The sequence below is a fragment of the Saccoglossus kowalevskii genome, chromosome 21 (assembly GCF_978046115.1).
Source record: "Saccoglossus kowalevskii chromosome 21, keSacKowa6.1, whole genome shotgun sequence".
NCBI lineage: Eukaryota > Metazoa > Hemichordata > Enteropneusta > Harrimaniidae > Saccoglossus > Saccoglossus kowalevskii.
This window is the reverse complement of record NC_140661.1, coordinates 17,969,316-17,986,892: the sequence shown is the minus strand read 5'-3', so window position 1 is coordinate 17,986,892 and position 17,577 is coordinate 17,969,316. Positions and strand designations below refer to the sequence as shown.

Below are 17,577 nucleotides of genomic sequence, written 5' to 3'. Positions count from 1 at the left end.
ATTAAATTATCAATATATACAACGTTTCGATGTCGATATAGAATATACCTTAAATTACACACGTCCTGGTCTAGGGGTATTTTTTGTTTCATAACATCAACGATTCAAAATGTTATATAAAAGGTTTTACCATGTTTAAAGATGATCAGTTTCACGAAAGTCATGAAAATAATTTGTGTGTAACTTATTCCTTTTAATATATGAAAAACACTGTGGCCGGGCCATACTTCGTGTGTGCTAAACGTGACAATACATATTTGGTGCATGGATGGATGGATGGATAGAAAGTAAAACACGACCCGTTCAATTAGAACATGTCATTCTCATTTTGTTTTGAAACTCGAAATAATGTGTCGGGAATTATAATAAAAAAAAGTCACGGTACTATTAGTTTTTCCACGTGAATACACCGGCGCATTCACATTTGTGTTGATCAACCGTAATTGATAGTGAAATTTGTACCTCCCCTTCGAAAGGTCTATATGAGTATTCGATCGCAAAATTAATTAATAAATATCAATAGACCATTTTCCGTTTACTGCGAGAATCACGCGTTATGCGTGAAATCGAACGTAAAAACAGGACAAACAAAGGTCATAGCGTCGTAGTCGCGTCAAACATCGCGTGGGATTCGACAAACGCGAAAGTATTTCGGGGACATTTCCATGCTTAATAATGTGCTGTCCACATTTGATGATAGGCAATTTCGATTAAGTAAGGGTATTCGGAAGCAATATTCCTCTGCCGAAGATCGGCCGGTCAATGTAAGCTGCGAAATAAAGAAATTCTAGTTCAAAATCAAATCGTTCGAATTTTGCGGCAGACGTTCGACGCGCGTCTTTCATGCATCTCGCGAGATCTCACAATTGTACGGAAAATCACCTATTGTTATCTTAACAATAGCCGAGTTCCAGTGAATGAAATGGGAGAAAGTGAAATGCATCGAGTTTACTATTTGAAAACAGAAATTTTGAAAAAACAGAATAGTTTAGTGGATTATCACATATTTCGTGCATAAATGAAATAAACATGGCCAAAATAATTCCATTGTGAAAAAATGATTCCATTTAAAAAAAAAATAACGTGTTCTAATCAAAATCCCTCAATGCCTTTAATTTAAAATGTGAAAGCCGTGCTGTTTGTGCACACATCTGGATATTAGGCATGATGTATGTTAATATCAAGTGTTGAAGAGGCGTCTTACACCGGATGAAACTAGTTGCCAGGTGCGAACTGCTTAGAGTGTGTCGTTTAATAAACAGTCCGAGATCATTACCGCGGAAATAAATTGTAAATTATGTATGTAGGCGAATATGATCATACATATATATAACTTCATTGATTCAGTTCATAAGTATGGGGTGAGAACACCGCCAAAATTATCTTGGTGTCTTTATGTGGACATTATGTCATCATTGTGGTCATTATGTCATCATTATTATGTCATTATTGGGTTGTTTGGTTGTTATTTGGGCATTATGTTATTATTATTATGTAATTATTTCATTGTTATTGTTTTGTTATTCAAATATTTGGTTATTATAATGCTATTGTATGGTTATTTGGTCGTTATTGTCCAAATATGCATTTAATTGGTTGTCTCGACATTTAATTGTTTTGATATTCCTCCGATATGTGATTGTCTTGACATTCTCTCAACATTGTCTCCGCATTCTCTCAACTTTGTCTTGACATTCTCTCAACTTTGTCTTGACATTCTCTCAACATTGTCTTGACATTCTCTCAACTTTGTCTTGACATTCTCTCAACATTGTCTTGACATTCTCTCAACTTTGTCTTGACATTCTCTCAGCATTGTCTTGACATTCTCTCAACTTTGTCTTGACATTCTCTCAGCATTGTCTTGACATTCTCTCAACTTTGTCTTGACATTCTCTCAATATTGTCTTGACATTCTCTCAACTTTGTCTTGACATTCTCTCAACTTTGTCTTGACATTCTCTCAACATTGTCTTGACATTCTCTCAACATTGTCTTGACATTCTCTCAACATTGTCTTGACATTCTCTCAACTTTGTCTTGACATTCTCTCAACTTTGTCTTGACATTCTCTCAACTTTGTCTTGACATTCTCTCAATATTGTCTTGACATTCTCTCAACTTTGTCTTGACATTCTCTCAACTTTGTCTTGACATTCTCTCAACATTGTCTTGACATTCTCTCAACTTTGTCTTGACATTCTCTCAACTTTGTCTTGACATTCTCTCAACTTTGTCTTGACATTCTCTCAATATTGTCTTGACATTCTCTCAACTTTGTCTTGACATTCTCTCAACTTTGTCTTGACATTCTCTCAACTTTGTCTTGACATTCTCTCAATATTGTCTTGACATTCTCTCAACTTTGTCTTGACATTCTCTCAACTTTGTCTTGACATTCTCTCAACATTGTCTTGACATTCTCTCAACTTTGTCTTGACATTCTCTCAACTTTGTCTTGACATTCTCTCAACTTTGTCTTGACATTCTCTCAATATTGTCTTGACATTCTCTCAACTTTGTCTTGACATTCTCTCAACTTTGTCTTGACATTCTCTCAACTTTGTCTTGACATTCTCTCAATATTGTCTTGACATTCTCTCAACTTTGTCTTGACATTCTCTCAACATTGTCTTGACATTCTCTCAACTTTGTCTTGACATTCTCTCAATATTGTCTTGACATTCTCTCAACTTTGTCCTGACATTCTCTCAACTTTGTCTTGACATTCTCTCAACTTTGTCTTGACATTCTCTCAGCATTGTCTTGACATTCTCTCAATATTGTCTTGACATTCTCTCAACTTTGTCTTGACATTCTCTCAACATTGTCTCCGCATTCTCTCAACTTTGTCTTGACATTCTCTCAACATTGTCTTGACATTCTCTCAACTTTGTCTTGACATTCTCTCAACTTTGTCTTGACATTCTCTCAACATTGTCTTGACATTCTCTCAACTTTGTCTTGACATTCTCTCAACATTGTCTTGACATTCTCTCAACTTTGTCTTGACATTCTCTCAACTTTGTCTTGACATTCTCTCAACATTGTCTTGACATTCTCTCAACTTTGTCTTGACATTCTCTCAACTTTGTCTTGACATTCTCTCAACTTTGTCTTGACATTCTCTCAACTTTGTCTTGACATTCTCTCAACTTTGTCTTGACATTCTCTCAACTTTGTCTTGACATTCTCTCAACTTTGTCTTGACATTCTCTCAACATTGTCTTGACATTCTCTCAACTTTGTCTTGACATTCTCTCAACTTTGTCTTGACATTCTCTCAACTTTGTCTTGACATTCTCTCAACTTTGTCCTGACATTCTCTCAACTTTGTCTTGACATTCTCTCAACTTTGTCTTGACATTCTCTCAACTTTGTCTTGACATTCTCTCAACTTTGTCTTGACATTCTCTCAACTTTGTCTTGACATTCTCTCAACTTTGTCTTGACATTCTCTCAACATTGTCTTGACATTCTCTCAACTTTGTCTTGACATTCTCTCAACTTTGTCTTGACATTCTCTCAACTTTGTCTTGACATTCTCTCAACTTTGTCCTGACATTCTCTCAACTTTGTCTTGACATTCTCTCAACTTTGTCTTGACATTCTCTCAACATTGTCTTGACATTCTCTCAACTTTGTCTTGACATTCTCTCAACTTTGTCTTGACATTCTCTCAACTTTGTCTTGACATTCTCTCAACTTTGTCTTGACATTCTCTCAACATTGTCTTGACATTCTCTCAACATTGTCTTGACATTCTCTCAACTTTGTCTTGACATTCTCTCAACTTTGTCTTGACATTCTCTCAACATTGTCTTGACATTCTCTCAACTTTGTCTTGACATTCTCTCAACATTGTCTTGACATTCTCTCAACTTTGTCTTGACATTCTCTCAACTTTGTCTTGACATTCTCTCAACATTGTCTTGACATTCTCTCAACTTTGTCTTGACATTCTCTCAACTTTGTCTTGACATTCTCTCAACTTTGTCTTGACATTCTCTCAACTTTGTCTTGACATTCTCTCAACTTTGTCTTGACATTCTCTCAACTTTGTCTTGACATTCTCTCAACTTTGTCTTGACATTCTCTCAACTTTGTCTTGACATTCTCTCAACATTGTCTTGACATTCTCTCAACTTTGTCTTGACATTCTCTCAACTTTGTCTTGACATTCTCTCAACTTTGTCTTGACATTCTCTCAACTTTGTCCTGACATTCTCTCAACTTTGTCTTGACATTCTCTCAACTTTGTCTTGACATTCTCTCAACTTTGTCTTGACATTCTCTCAACTTTGTCTTGACATTCTCTCAACTTTGTCTTGACATTCTCTCAACTTTGTCTTGACATTCTCTCAACATTGTCTTGACATTCTCTCAACTTTGTCTTGACATTCTCTCAACTTTGTCTTGACATTCTCTCAACTTTGTCTTGACATTCTCTCAACTTTGTCCTGACATTCTCTCAACTTTGTCTTGACATTCTCTCAACTTTGTCTTGACATTCTCTCAACATTGTCTTGACATTCTCTCAACTTTGTCTTGACATTCTCTCAACTTTGTCTTGACATTCTCTCAACTTTGTCTTGACATTCTCTCAACTTTGTCTTGACATTCTCTCAACATTGTCTTGACATTCTCTCAACTTTGTCTTGACATTCTCTCAACTTTGTCTTGACATTCTCTCAACTTTGTCTTGACATTCTCTCAACTTTGTCCTGACATTCTCTCAACTTTGTCTTGACATTCTCTCAACTTTGTCTTGACATTCTCTCAACATTGTCTTGACATTCTCTCAACTTTGTCTTGACATTCTCTCAACATTGTCTTGACATTCTCTCAGCATTGTCTTGACATTCTCTCAACATTGTCTTGACATTCTCTCAACTTTGTCTTGACATTCTCTCAATATTGTCTTGACATTCTCTCAACTTTGTCCTGACATTCTCTCAACTTTGTCTTGACATTCTCTCAACTTTGTCTTGACATTCTCTCAGCATTGTCTTGAAATTCTCTCAATATTGTCTTGACATTCTCTCAACTTTGTCTTGACATTCTCTCAACATTGTCTCCGCATTCTCTCAACTTTGTCTTGACATTCTCTCAACATTGTCTTGATATTCTCTCGACATTATCTTAACATTCTCTGACCTTTGACCTCTACCCAGAAATCATTGTACAACATTGTGAAAGCTGAAAAAGGCGCGCGTGTAGTCGCGTTTAAAATGGCGTATTCTGTACATCGGCCTCATAACTCCGATGAACTAGCAGATGCAGTAAAAGCCTGCCGAGATGCTATAACAGCCGCTGCTACAGTAATAGAGAATGTAACTCGCCGACTGTCACAATCAAGGGATACTTTTGCCCCGTCCGTTGCTAGTGATGATATTGCTCATGAACTTCGAGAAACTTTTACACGATCTGCCGGCTCACGCCATGTAAGACGACAACGAAACCGCCTGAGATTCGGTTCTCAGGATCGACGGGTAGTCAGTGACTGTTCAACGTCTGCGGCGCCGACTTGGACACATGACTTTGTGTGTGTGGGCAGCACTGATTACGACTGGTGTCCCAGTCCGAAGCAGCGTTCCGACTTGTCTAAAATAGGTCTCGGAGAACGCAAAATTCGAATACCAATTGGCAGTACGTCTGCTCAAGTGCATGAGCAACTTCTGGACGAATTCCCAAAACTGAGTGAAGGTGGTGGTTATGAGATTTGCCGCGCATTTCACGGAAGCAGACGAATGGTACCTATAAGTTGCCCATCCGAGGGGTATTCTCAACCATTCTTAAAAGCGGAGGCTGGACAGGCCAAATTGTACATCAGACCGCTACAAAATAATCTTGAAACAACACCAGCCATCACTATTACCACTCCATCCGAAATGGCAAGCACAATTTCAGTGAGTACACAAATGTATATTGTACGTTTCTCATCTCTGTGCTGTCCTAAATATTTGCAGGAATGTAATTTAAAGAGCGGTGGCCGTTGCGCCGCGTCCCTTCGATTTGCGCCCGTGTGACGTATACAACGCGTGTAAAATACATTGTTTATAGTGACGACCACCGCTCTTTTTTAATCGTATTTATTTATTCACAATAATAAAAATAATAATAATAATAATAACTTTATTGCCTCCGTGTAAAAAGATTTACGTAGGATAAGTACAGCAAAAAAGAGTTGATATCATTTATTATCATTTTCTTTTCATGCTCTGATAATTATTTCATTATATATTATGTGTTGGTGGGGCTGACGTCAACCCTGATAATGTGTTTTACCAGTTATATGAGTATATATGTTTGTAATGGTACATGTTATTGCTTATATTTTATAGGCTATAAATAATGCTCCCAAAGAAATCTGTGGTCAGTGCCATGTTGAAATTCCGTTTTCCCTGCTGAAAGAACATATCGAAACATGTAAAGGCCTTGATATAGATGATGAGGAAAGTGATGGGTAGGTGTTTATTTGGTACATGAAAATGATGGTGTACATGTAAATCTTGAGGTGTCAAATAAATAGTGTCTTTGTGAAATAATGACTTTGTTCAGACCCAAATAAGCTTATGTGCATTATAATAGCCTGGGTACTCTGTTTCTGTGCTGTCTTCACTACTGTCTGGAATTGCTGCTTACAATGTATATTATGCTTCCATGGTGAGTCTGGCACATGGGGTAGGGGTAATCCTCTTGTGGTGTTTAATAACAGATAGGATTTGAAATCTTGAATGTTTATAGAAAATTAATAGTTGGATTAATTAAAATACTTGGATTTCAGGGGTGTAATTGAGAGTCCTGCAAGAAGTACATCTACAATGAGGCAGACATCAAATACACACAGATGGTTAGTTTACTGCTTTTTTTGTTTTACATACTTTTTGAATTACATTTGTATAATGTAGTCAGCTGCAAATCCCTGGAAGTTTATTTAATAATTCTGTACCTATTCATTTATAATTTTTTTTCTTCTTCTAGTAATCATTCAAATGATCAGAGCCAAACCATTTCTGCAAGAAATTGCAACACTACCACTAGTTCCTCCACTTCATTATCAATGGCTTTTAACAGGTCAGTATTAAAACTGTATTGGGCCACTGGAATGCATTTATCGTCATTTCAGATTTCTGAGCTAATATTTGGGGGGGGGGCAAATATACAGTGGAATGGACATTGTTAGTTTCTGTCCTCCGTCTATCTGTCTGTCTGTGCACGACTTCTTCTCAAAAACCGCCAAACCATTTGACTCGATTTTTGGTGTGTGGATGCCTTGATGAGTGTAGATATTAATTTGTTCATGAGAAGTCAATCTGCCACAAAGTATGCAAATTAGCCCCCCAAAACTCAACTGTGGCGGTCTATAGTGAGAGCGCCATCTATAGTATGGTGTTGGAATAACTTTTCAAGACGAAAACCGCGGAAAACTATAGCGAAATCCCTGTGTTTGCCGCCATCTTGAATAAGTCATCGTGACGCCACGAGGCGTCATAGTTTTCCCATTTCACGCGGTTTTCGTCGTGAAATCAACCAATTTCGGACCATCGCCTTCAAAATTATTGATGAAATAGTTTCGGGACCCATTGACAGTAGAAAAGTAGAAACTTAAGATGAAAATAATGAAAAAAAAAACGGCTGTTACGATCCAACCTGATTTCAGTTCAGACTATTTTAAAATAGTCATTTTTGGTCAAAAATTCTATTTTCGACTCCTTCTTCAAAACCGGTAGCCTGAATGCTTTGATACTTGGCGCGTATGTACCTTGTGTTGACATCTACTAGATTTGTTCATCCCATGGCCATATCTTTAATTCTCTAATTTTGGCGAATATTTTTGTCATTTTTGGTTAAAAATGGAATTTCAACTAACCACTATTTCCAATGCTTTGGTGTTAGGCATACATGTGTTTATTATTCCATTGACAACTTTTTGTGGTTGTTTGGCGATATTTCATTTAAAAGTACAAATTTAAACAAAAAGTTGTGGCATATACAGCACTAATCTTTTGTACAATAGCCGTTGAGCAACAGGCCATTGGCCTATTTTTGTAAACTAAATCATCAGATTTCTTTCTCTGATTTGTTGTGGTGGTACCTTAATTTTTTCTGAGCACAGTCCGAGGATTTTTGGATTAGGTTACATACGTGGTGGTTCATCTATTTTTTATTGGTCAATATTTAGTCCTATCTGCCTGTCTCAAACAGGTTGATTTTGACTGCTTCAGATAAATATTGAAATTACTCTCTTGTGGACTGGTAAAGTTTTTAATTACTGGACATTATGAGTCCAAAATTGGCCGGCTCACAGTTATTGCACTCCTGTATAGCGCTTTCATATACATCTTACATGACACCTATTAGCCCTAGTGATTGTTGTACAGATGCTAGCCTATACTATATATACTATATTAGCCCATACTAATGTGAACACAACTAGTATGTTAGAAATGATTATTTTTGATGATATGTGCGTATAATTTTTCAAACTGGGTACAAAGGCAGACTACTCATTCTCAGTTTGATTTGTGTTATGATCCTGTCCAAGACTTTGTTACAGCTTGCCACATGAACATTTAGATTTAATTCTCTGTGTAAAACTTGCACATGGACCTGTACAAAATAGAGCATTGCATGGCCGCACCATTTATTTTTCACATAAGTAAGAAAGGGAAAGGTCATGTGCAATTAACAATGTTGTTATAGAGTATCAGTCCATTAATATTACCAACACTCTATTGTGAGTACCTGTACTTATATGCCCCTTTTCTTTGTGTCTTCCTATCAACTTTTCACATCACTATAACAACAACAAAGAAAATGTTATTTCCTGGGACTTCATTACAATTATGAAAGATATAAAAATTATAGCTTGTTTCCAGGAGAGTCAAAGTTTATTTATATTCATTAAAGTAGTTAATTAATTTTCTGACCTGAGACCAACTTCATTATTCAAGCAAATGTTGCTAATAGCACAATAATAATATTGTCATATTGTACAGTGTAGATTTGATTTTATTATTCATAGGAGTTACTCACAGATATTTGATAGTGCAGGGTGTATTGAATCTCAAGAAGATAATGTTGCAGAAGAAGAAAACACAGTGGCTAACAACACTACATTGTACCCAAGGTAGGCAGAGATTTGGTTGAGCCATTTATCTACTAATATTAATTCAGATAGTTTTGAGGTTTATTAGCTCCATTGTCATCGAAGATGACAGTGCGCAGGTGTACGTCATATAAGTCATTATCTGTTGTTATCCATCAACAATTTGAGGCTTTTGACTAAAATTTTCTGGTAGTCCAATTTCTAGATATGTAGATACCTTGTGTAAATCACTGTCAGATTTGTTTATTTCATGGCCAAAAATGTTATTTTCAACTTTATCGTGGAAAGTGCTCACATGAATGCTTCAAGATTTTATATGTAGACAGTTTGGATGGTATGTTCAATTTTCAGTTTTTGGCAATTATTTATGTCATATTTAGTCAACACTGATGTTTTCAACTTATTTTTGAAAACCACTATACTGATCAACGATGATTCATACAATGTGTCTATTAGAATATGCAAATGACTAAAAATGACAAAACTCCAAGTTCATTACTCATTCACAAATCATACCAGTAACATCATTTTATGATCCATTTTATTAAAAACAAAATTAGCAAAAACAGATCAGACTGAATCACTATATATTGCTTTGACTTTATTTATGTTTATATTCTTATAGATGTACTCTGGAATATGCTGTCACATTACTAAGTCACCATGTGGTGGATCGAATACATATGGACTACAATAAAAACAATGGTGATGATTATGATGATCAGGACTATCAACGTGTGAATATTTTAAGGTCAACGTTCTGGAAAACTGCTGTTAGAGCCATAAATCGACCAGATTTCCTCCCAAACAAATTAATTAAAGTGTCATTCATTGGAGAAAGTGCAGTGGACGATGGGGGGCCCAGAAGGGAATTTTGTAGTTTATTAATAAATTCTGTAAAAACCTGTGGCGTGCTTGAAGGCAAGGAAAACAATCTGAGCTTTTCTCATGATTTGCGCTTTCTTGCTGAAAGAAGATATTTCACTGCAGGAAAGATGGTTGCTATATCTCTTTGCCATGGTGGTCCCGGATTACACTGTTTGAGCCAAGCAACATTCCAATATATGGCAAGAGGGTGTGTAGAACAACCGATAGCCATTGATGAAATTCCAGATTATGACATACAGCTGATAGCCAAACAGGTGAGATTTATAGTCTTATTCGTAAAACACACATGTGCAGTCTTTGCAAGTTACCCTTCTTGTATGCCTGTCTGTTGGTCTGTCCTCCAGTCCACCCCAGTCTGTAAAAGAACCACATTTGGGATTCATATGCATGTATATACTTTTCATGATCCAATTCAAGATAGAGGTAAGACAGCCATTTTAATGCTAAAAATGTGTCAAACAAAACTAGCTATTTTCACTTTTCATACCCACTGTGTGTATTGACCTATTTCATGCCAACAAGTACTCTATACATCTCGCAATGGAAATATATACATGGAACTAAACTAATATAAATTAATAGTATCTTTCCCTAAGAGACTAGCGAGCTTCTAGTTAGTGTGAATAGTCTTTTACTATAGATGATGGGGAGGGAGGGCCTTGCTTCACTTGTGCATGTCTGAGAATTGCAGTGCAACTACAATGGTCATGATAATTTGATAATTCTCGGGGAATGTCCTTCATGACTTATTATATAACCTTGTATTTTATCCTATGCAGATCCAGTCTAGTGAGACTAATGAGGAACTCAGAATAGCTGTATCGCGTATTGGAGAAGAAAGTGTCGCTAATATCACAGGATTTACAGATCCGATGAGTACAATTACATTGGATATGAAGGCTCCCATTCTTGAAAATCTCACTACACATCACTGTGTTTATAAATCCATACCTGAGATAAACCAATTTTTAGATGGAATGAATGTTCTGCACATAGCAGACTTGGTAAAGGCCGAACCAGGTAAGTTTACAGTTGCTCTTAAAATTTTCAACATCGGTGATGAGGGTGCTCAAACTTGTTTGGTAATCGATGGTGTCTATCACTGGACACACTGTATGGATGGGGATGAAAATGAAAAGTTGCGAATAATTTACCTCAAACTTGTATATTAATGAGGTGATATGCATAAATATTTAACATCCTACTTTTTTATGGCTTCTGTAGCTGTGTGATAAAAGTTAATTCTACAACTAATTTCAACTTGCAAAGTTCAAATGCAGATTGCTCAAGTTAATTTAAATGTGTAATATGCATACAAATCATAGGTAACTGCTTAATGTATTAAGAAACCCAGCTGTGCAAAGATTGTTTTATTGGTTTAATGTTTAGGTCAAACTTTAAGATTTACCTTGCATATCTCTCTCTAGTCTACACATATACATTTTAAGTTTGGTTTTGCCTTGTCCAAAATAAATATTGAGGGACAAAGTATTAGAGACAATACTGTCATCGTCATAAACCTTTTTTCTGGTCGCAATAACTTGATTAGTTTTGATTTGATTACTTTTAAGCTTTCCGATATTATTCACATCCATGAAATCTTGGATAGGAGTTTTCAAGATATTGATGAAAATACGTCTTATAAAATTCCTATACGTTAACATGGGTATGGCAACAGTTCTTACTGGCAGATGAGCACTATTGCAGATAGATATGACCAATTAAATTATTGACCATACATGTATATGGTTATGTAATCTAATTAAAAATGCATAACTATCATATCTGGAGCACTATTGCAGATAGAGACATTCAACCGGTGCTTTATTGTAAACATTTCACAAGAGACTGAAAAGATGCATCCTTTGACCTAGCATTTATCCATATGCAATTCTGAATTGCACTGCTATGAGCCCCCTTGTAATACCTTGTAAACCATAGCTGATCTTACACTCTGCTTTAACCAAGGCATTTACCAGCGCTGCTCTTGTTAAACAGTACATTCACATTTAAGCCTATTTACTGTATTTTGTTTTTTAATTACAAATTATGTGCCACCAATCCAAATTGGTAATCTCTCCCCAGTTTTAATGATTTTATAAATGTGAGGGAAGCTTACACATAGTGTATCAAAAGAAAGTGTTAATTCCAAAGAAGTTATAACATGAAACTCTGAGAAGCTTGAACAAGGGCAATGCCCTCATGGTTTTTACTATGTTTTATTATTTTAAATTAGGATCTATGGAGCACTTCATGTGCTTGAGTAAAAAGCTACTCCCATCAGCTGACTACTTCAAATCAATCCATGTGGAATATAGTCCAAGTGGCTCAAATAAAAGGATAGAAGAAGAAACTACCATCTACTATTGGTTTGAATTTATTGATGAATGTGCTAAAGGTTAGACAACTACAAAATGTTGTAATCTACATGTACTGTAAATGTTTAAGCTTTTTTTCTATGTCACTGTTTCTGTGGATAAGGTGAATTACGGGGGGAGGGGGGGGGGTTCCATGACACAATTGGTCAAAATAAATGTCTCATTTGCATAATTCATAATTAATGGGCAATGGAAAACTCGTTTTTTTTCAGTAAATTTGTGCCAAAATGCTTTCCGAAAGCATACATGATAGTTCTAAATTGACTGATTCTATGTTTACGAGCTGAAAAAATAATCAAAAAACTGATGTAAAGGTGTTTTTTGAGACACAATTTTTACCAGACTCCAGCAAACTGTTGAAAGTAACCACAGGTTTTTTCTATACGCTGATCATAGCAACCTATGAAATTCATGGAGAATGCAGAGGAATGTTTATATTTCACTCAAGTACTATTGTACAAATTTGCTCAAAATATTTTCAGTGACTTGTGTCTCTGACAAGTAACCTAATTAGTATGCATTTCGAGAAACCACAGTGTGTGTGTGCATGTGCAGTTTGAAATGGAACAATTTTGAATGCAATAAAATCATGTGTAGAACTTGGGCTGAAATATCAGGTCGCATTTTTTTTTATATATATTAAAAACTCAACATTTTGAGCAGTAAAAAGTGTCCAGACTGTTGTTTGAACCCCAGGGTCCCTGGGGGGATAAGGGCGACTTTGAACCTCGGGTTGATCTGTATTTCTCTTACATGTTTCGAATACTATGAAGTCTGAAGAGCAAACATGTCTCTTGCATTGATTCCCATATACCTCGGCTATTTACGATACCCTTAGTTTTCACGAGTTTAAAAAAACAAAAAATCTGACCGACTGACCCAATTTTTCAATTTTCCGAATTAAGGGCAACATAAGTTGTTGTTTTTTGGCCTTATGCTGTAAAGAAATCGCTGAAATGGTTTCATATGTTCGTAAAAGGTAGTTTATTTATTTACTTATTGACTCTTACACAATCCCCGGAGGGAAAGAAAATGGTCACAAAGTACAAGGAGAAATATATATATATAAAAAACAAAAAACAAAAACACAATATACTAAATAACAAATAACAAATACAATCACTAAATTACTAAATAATACAAAATCTCTAAAATACAATCTAATATAAAATTACAAAATTGACAGCAGGCATTAAGATGTCAAGTAAGACCCTGCTTCCTGACTTCAAAGCTTTTACTTATGAACTGTGCTACTGGTATAATAATGTTTTCATTCTGTAACAATTCCATGAATTTTTTCTCTGCAGGTTTATTTTCAAATGCTGGGATCATATCCTTAGCTTTATTGAACAGTTTGGCACGCAACTCATTATATTTGTTGCATTCCAGCAGAAAATGCATTTCATCCTCAATTAGACCTTTGTTACACATGTCACAAACCCTGTTGTTTAGTGGGATTTTTTTATGACGACCCATTTCAATTTTGAGACTATGGTCACTAAGACGGAATTTGGTAAGCACACTACGCAGTTCAAAGTTTTTTAGCTTGACTAAATATGGCTCAAGTTTTAAATCTGATTTGATTAGCCGATATGTTCTTAGTTTGTTTTTCTCATTTGCTTTGGTGCGGTTATCATTATAGACCTCACCTTTCCATCTTGATAGAAATAAATCCTTGATGCCTAAATCAATTTGTTTCATTTGTGCCGAGGTTAGTTTATCACAGTTGTTAACTGAATGATATAGTTGGATATTGTTTAATAATGATGTCACTTCTAGATACCATTTACTTTTAATGCTTTGGTTAACCACAAAAGCTTCCTTGAGTAACGCATTATTAGAATTCATGGCCCGACTGTAATATTTAATTATTTGTTTTTTTATAAATACGTCTAGGGGGTATCTGCCTAACTCGCTATACATGGCCATAATTGGTGTGTGTTGTGACACCCCCAGTAGATACCGACAATAACTTAATTGAACGTCTTCAATAGGTGATTTAGTGGAGAACTCATCACCCCAAACATCACAACCATAAATGAGGATAGGTCTGATGAGTTTGTCAAAAAGGGAAATTGAAACTTTTATACTTATGTTTTGTATTGAGCCAAGCTTTGCTTTCATTGAAAACAGAGCTTTTTGAGCCTTGCGTTTAAGGTTTTTTAGGCCATCCTTAAATTTACCATTGGCACTAATGACTAGTCCCAGATAGTTATAAGATTTAACTGTATCAAGTTCGATACCTCCAAGAAAAAATGTATCATTATTCAAACGTCTGTTTGATTTATTGAAAATTAAAATTTTGGTTTTGTCAGTGTTGACAGAGAGCTTCCACGTTTTAGCATACAATGCCAAACTATCAAGACATGTCTGTAATCCCTGTTTAGTAGCTTAGACGATGAGCTACTGACTTTGAACTTTTCATTCAGGACGAATGGCACCCTCTTGTGTCAATCCCCCCTGGGATGTAATACTTGACACTTTAGTCTATACCTAGTTTGCCTATGAATTTTAAAAATCTAAATACCGGTACATTTGCCAATTTTCAACTGACTTCATTGAAATTTGTCCATGTAATTTCTCGAGAAAAGTTGTATATCAGATTTTCGTTATCAATTCCCACTGAGAATATAGTATTATTTATTATAATGCTAAATGATATCACAATTTGACAAGTGGAACCTCAATCTTACATTCATTTACATTTTGTCTTAACAGGTAATCAGAAGGCATGTTTGTTTGCTGGGAGTGATAATCAACCCATAGAAGTAGTCATAACACTTGGTGACATTTTCGCATTCTTCACTGGCACTCATTCAATTCCCCCTTTAGGTTTCACAGAAAGTCCATCCATAGAATTTATCACAAACTCTACTGTTCCAAGCTCAAATACATGTGCCAATATTCTGCGATTACCTAGAAATTTCAGTTGCATAGAAGATTTTTCGGAGAGATTTACGTTTGCTTTATCAAATTGTCGTGATTTTGGCAATGTCTAGAGACAACATACACAGGTGTAATAGCATTGAACTTACTATAAGTAAGTGATCTATGAGAGCTTGATTTGTAACTTGTCACTTTAATCTTCTAATATCTCAAAAAGTCTTGACAACATTTCCAAATAGATATTCTATACCACTACATGGACAACCTGGAAAATCACAAACTTAAAATAAAATATTATATTAATATTGTTGATACTCGTGCACTAACTGCAAAAAGGAACTGCATAGTATAACTTGTACTGCATAAATATAGTTATTTTTTTTGCACATGTATGGCCAACTTTACATGCATGTAGTAATCTGCAGCATGTAAAATGTAGTCCACCTGAGGTGAAACAATGCTGATATATCATGCACTTTCTCTGAATTTGTGGCTGTTATAGTAGGTAAGGTTCTGTCAACATAACTAAATATATTAATTGAAACTTGTATATTATACATGTGTATTTTTGAAAGCGTTTTGGGTTATCCATGTTAGCATCATTGATATGATATATGTTGTTTTTTTTCTGCAGTAGTTAAAATGTTTTATAGTAGGATTGAGTCCAATATAGATTAGTTGCAGTCTCAAACATTTCCTGTGTTATAATTATCAAGTATCATTTGTACATGTTTATGCTTTTATTAGTTTACTTGTTTTGACTGTTTACATTCGTCTATTCATTCTGTAACAGAATTTGCACAGAGCAAAATTGGTTAGTGTGCATTGTATGCGTTGCTTGATTCATTGAACGCATGTCACTTGTTTGTTGCATTAAAGTGCTCATGTAATGTTGGTGCTTACTAGCTGCTTGTAGCAGTTTTGTCAATTGTGATTAAAACAGCATTTTGAACCAAAAATGGATTTCTGGTGTCTTTGTTGTTGATAACAATATAATTTAATTTTAGTGATTGACCCCATGTGCCAAGAACACAATGTGAGTCTTTGCAGTTAGTTTGTCTGTATGTGTGTCCGTCTGTTCCACTGCTATCTAAAGAACCACTCATTGGATTTTGATGAAACTTGGTACATAGATGCTCTGAACTTATGCGCATATTTGATTAGTTTCTGGTAAAAATCTGTGCATATTAATTACCTAAATTGCATAATTATCAGTCAATTTTCGTTTTTTCACTGATACCTCAAGTACTAATTATCACATTTCAATGAAACTTCTAACATAGGTATCATAGGACACTGCACGGACCTGATAGTTTTTAGGGTAATATAAGTACATATTAATTACTACTACTACTACTACTAATCACATTTTAATGAAACATAGTACAAAGATGCTCTAGGATAATGTACAAACCTGATTAATTTGGGGTTAAAATCTGTTCATATTAATTCCCTAATTAGCATAATAATTCATAATTTTTTGGTTCTAATCACATTTCAATAAAACTTGGTACATAGATGGTCTGTTATATTGCACAGACCTCATTAGTTTTACACTCAAATCTGTTAATATTAATTTTCTGATTTGCATAATTATTTTTTTTAGCAAATAATAAATAAGTAATTTCAAATTATTTTTAATGTATCTCCACATGGGATTTTTTTCTAATATTTTTTTTTATTTAATTGTTCTTGATTTCTTCACAATCAGATATTGTTGATCTTGTAAATTGTAACAATTGTTCAAATACAGATTAGCTAGAGATTTTGACAGTTCATGAGGCTGTGCATTGCAAATACTGCACTGGACACCAAAGTTGCATTGCGCAAGTCATGAACTTGTGTTAAACATGGTAGAATGAAATTAAACAATAGATAACACATTTGCAAAATGTGACTATTCATAAAGAATTTTATTCATTAATCTTGAAATAAATCAACCATAGTTCATACATGGTTACATGATATATACATACATATTAAGTACATGTATCAAAGCGATCGGACTAGTGATTTTCAAAAATATGTTTTGACCAAAATTGACATAAATACATAAAAATTATATTCACCAAAAATAGAGAATTGAAGATATCACTAAATAAACAAACCTTATAGTACACCACTCAAGGTATCTGAATCATGATGCACCAGTGTGAGTGGTTTTCAAGAAGAAGTCGAAAATATCTATTTTGACCAAAAAGGATAAAACTATTCACTAAAAATAAAGAATGAAACAATTCTGATCATCCCAAGGTACATGCATACCAAGTATCCAAGCATTCGAAATACCAGTTTTCAAGAATAAGAATGATA

At 35.0% G+C, this 17,577-nt stretch overlaps 1 protein-coding gene across 1 annotated transcript; it reads left to right on the top strand.

The window, feature by feature from the left end:
• Positions 1-5,231: 5,231 nt before the first annotated feature.
• On the top strand, positions 5,232-15,377 carry LOC146729683 (uncharacterized). Its single transcript, XM_085495058.1, has 8 exons — positions 5,232-5,909; positions 6,345-6,466; positions 6,985-7,077; positions 9,029-9,133; positions 9,738-10,254; positions 10,780-11,020; positions 12,237-12,398; positions 15,097-15,377. The coding sequence occupies exons 1-8, from the start codon at positions 5,232-5,234 to the stop codon at positions 15,375-15,377; spliced, it is 2,199 nt and encodes a 732-aa protein (XP_085351184.1).
• The last annotated feature ends 2,200 nt before the right edge of the window (positions 15,378-17,577 follow it).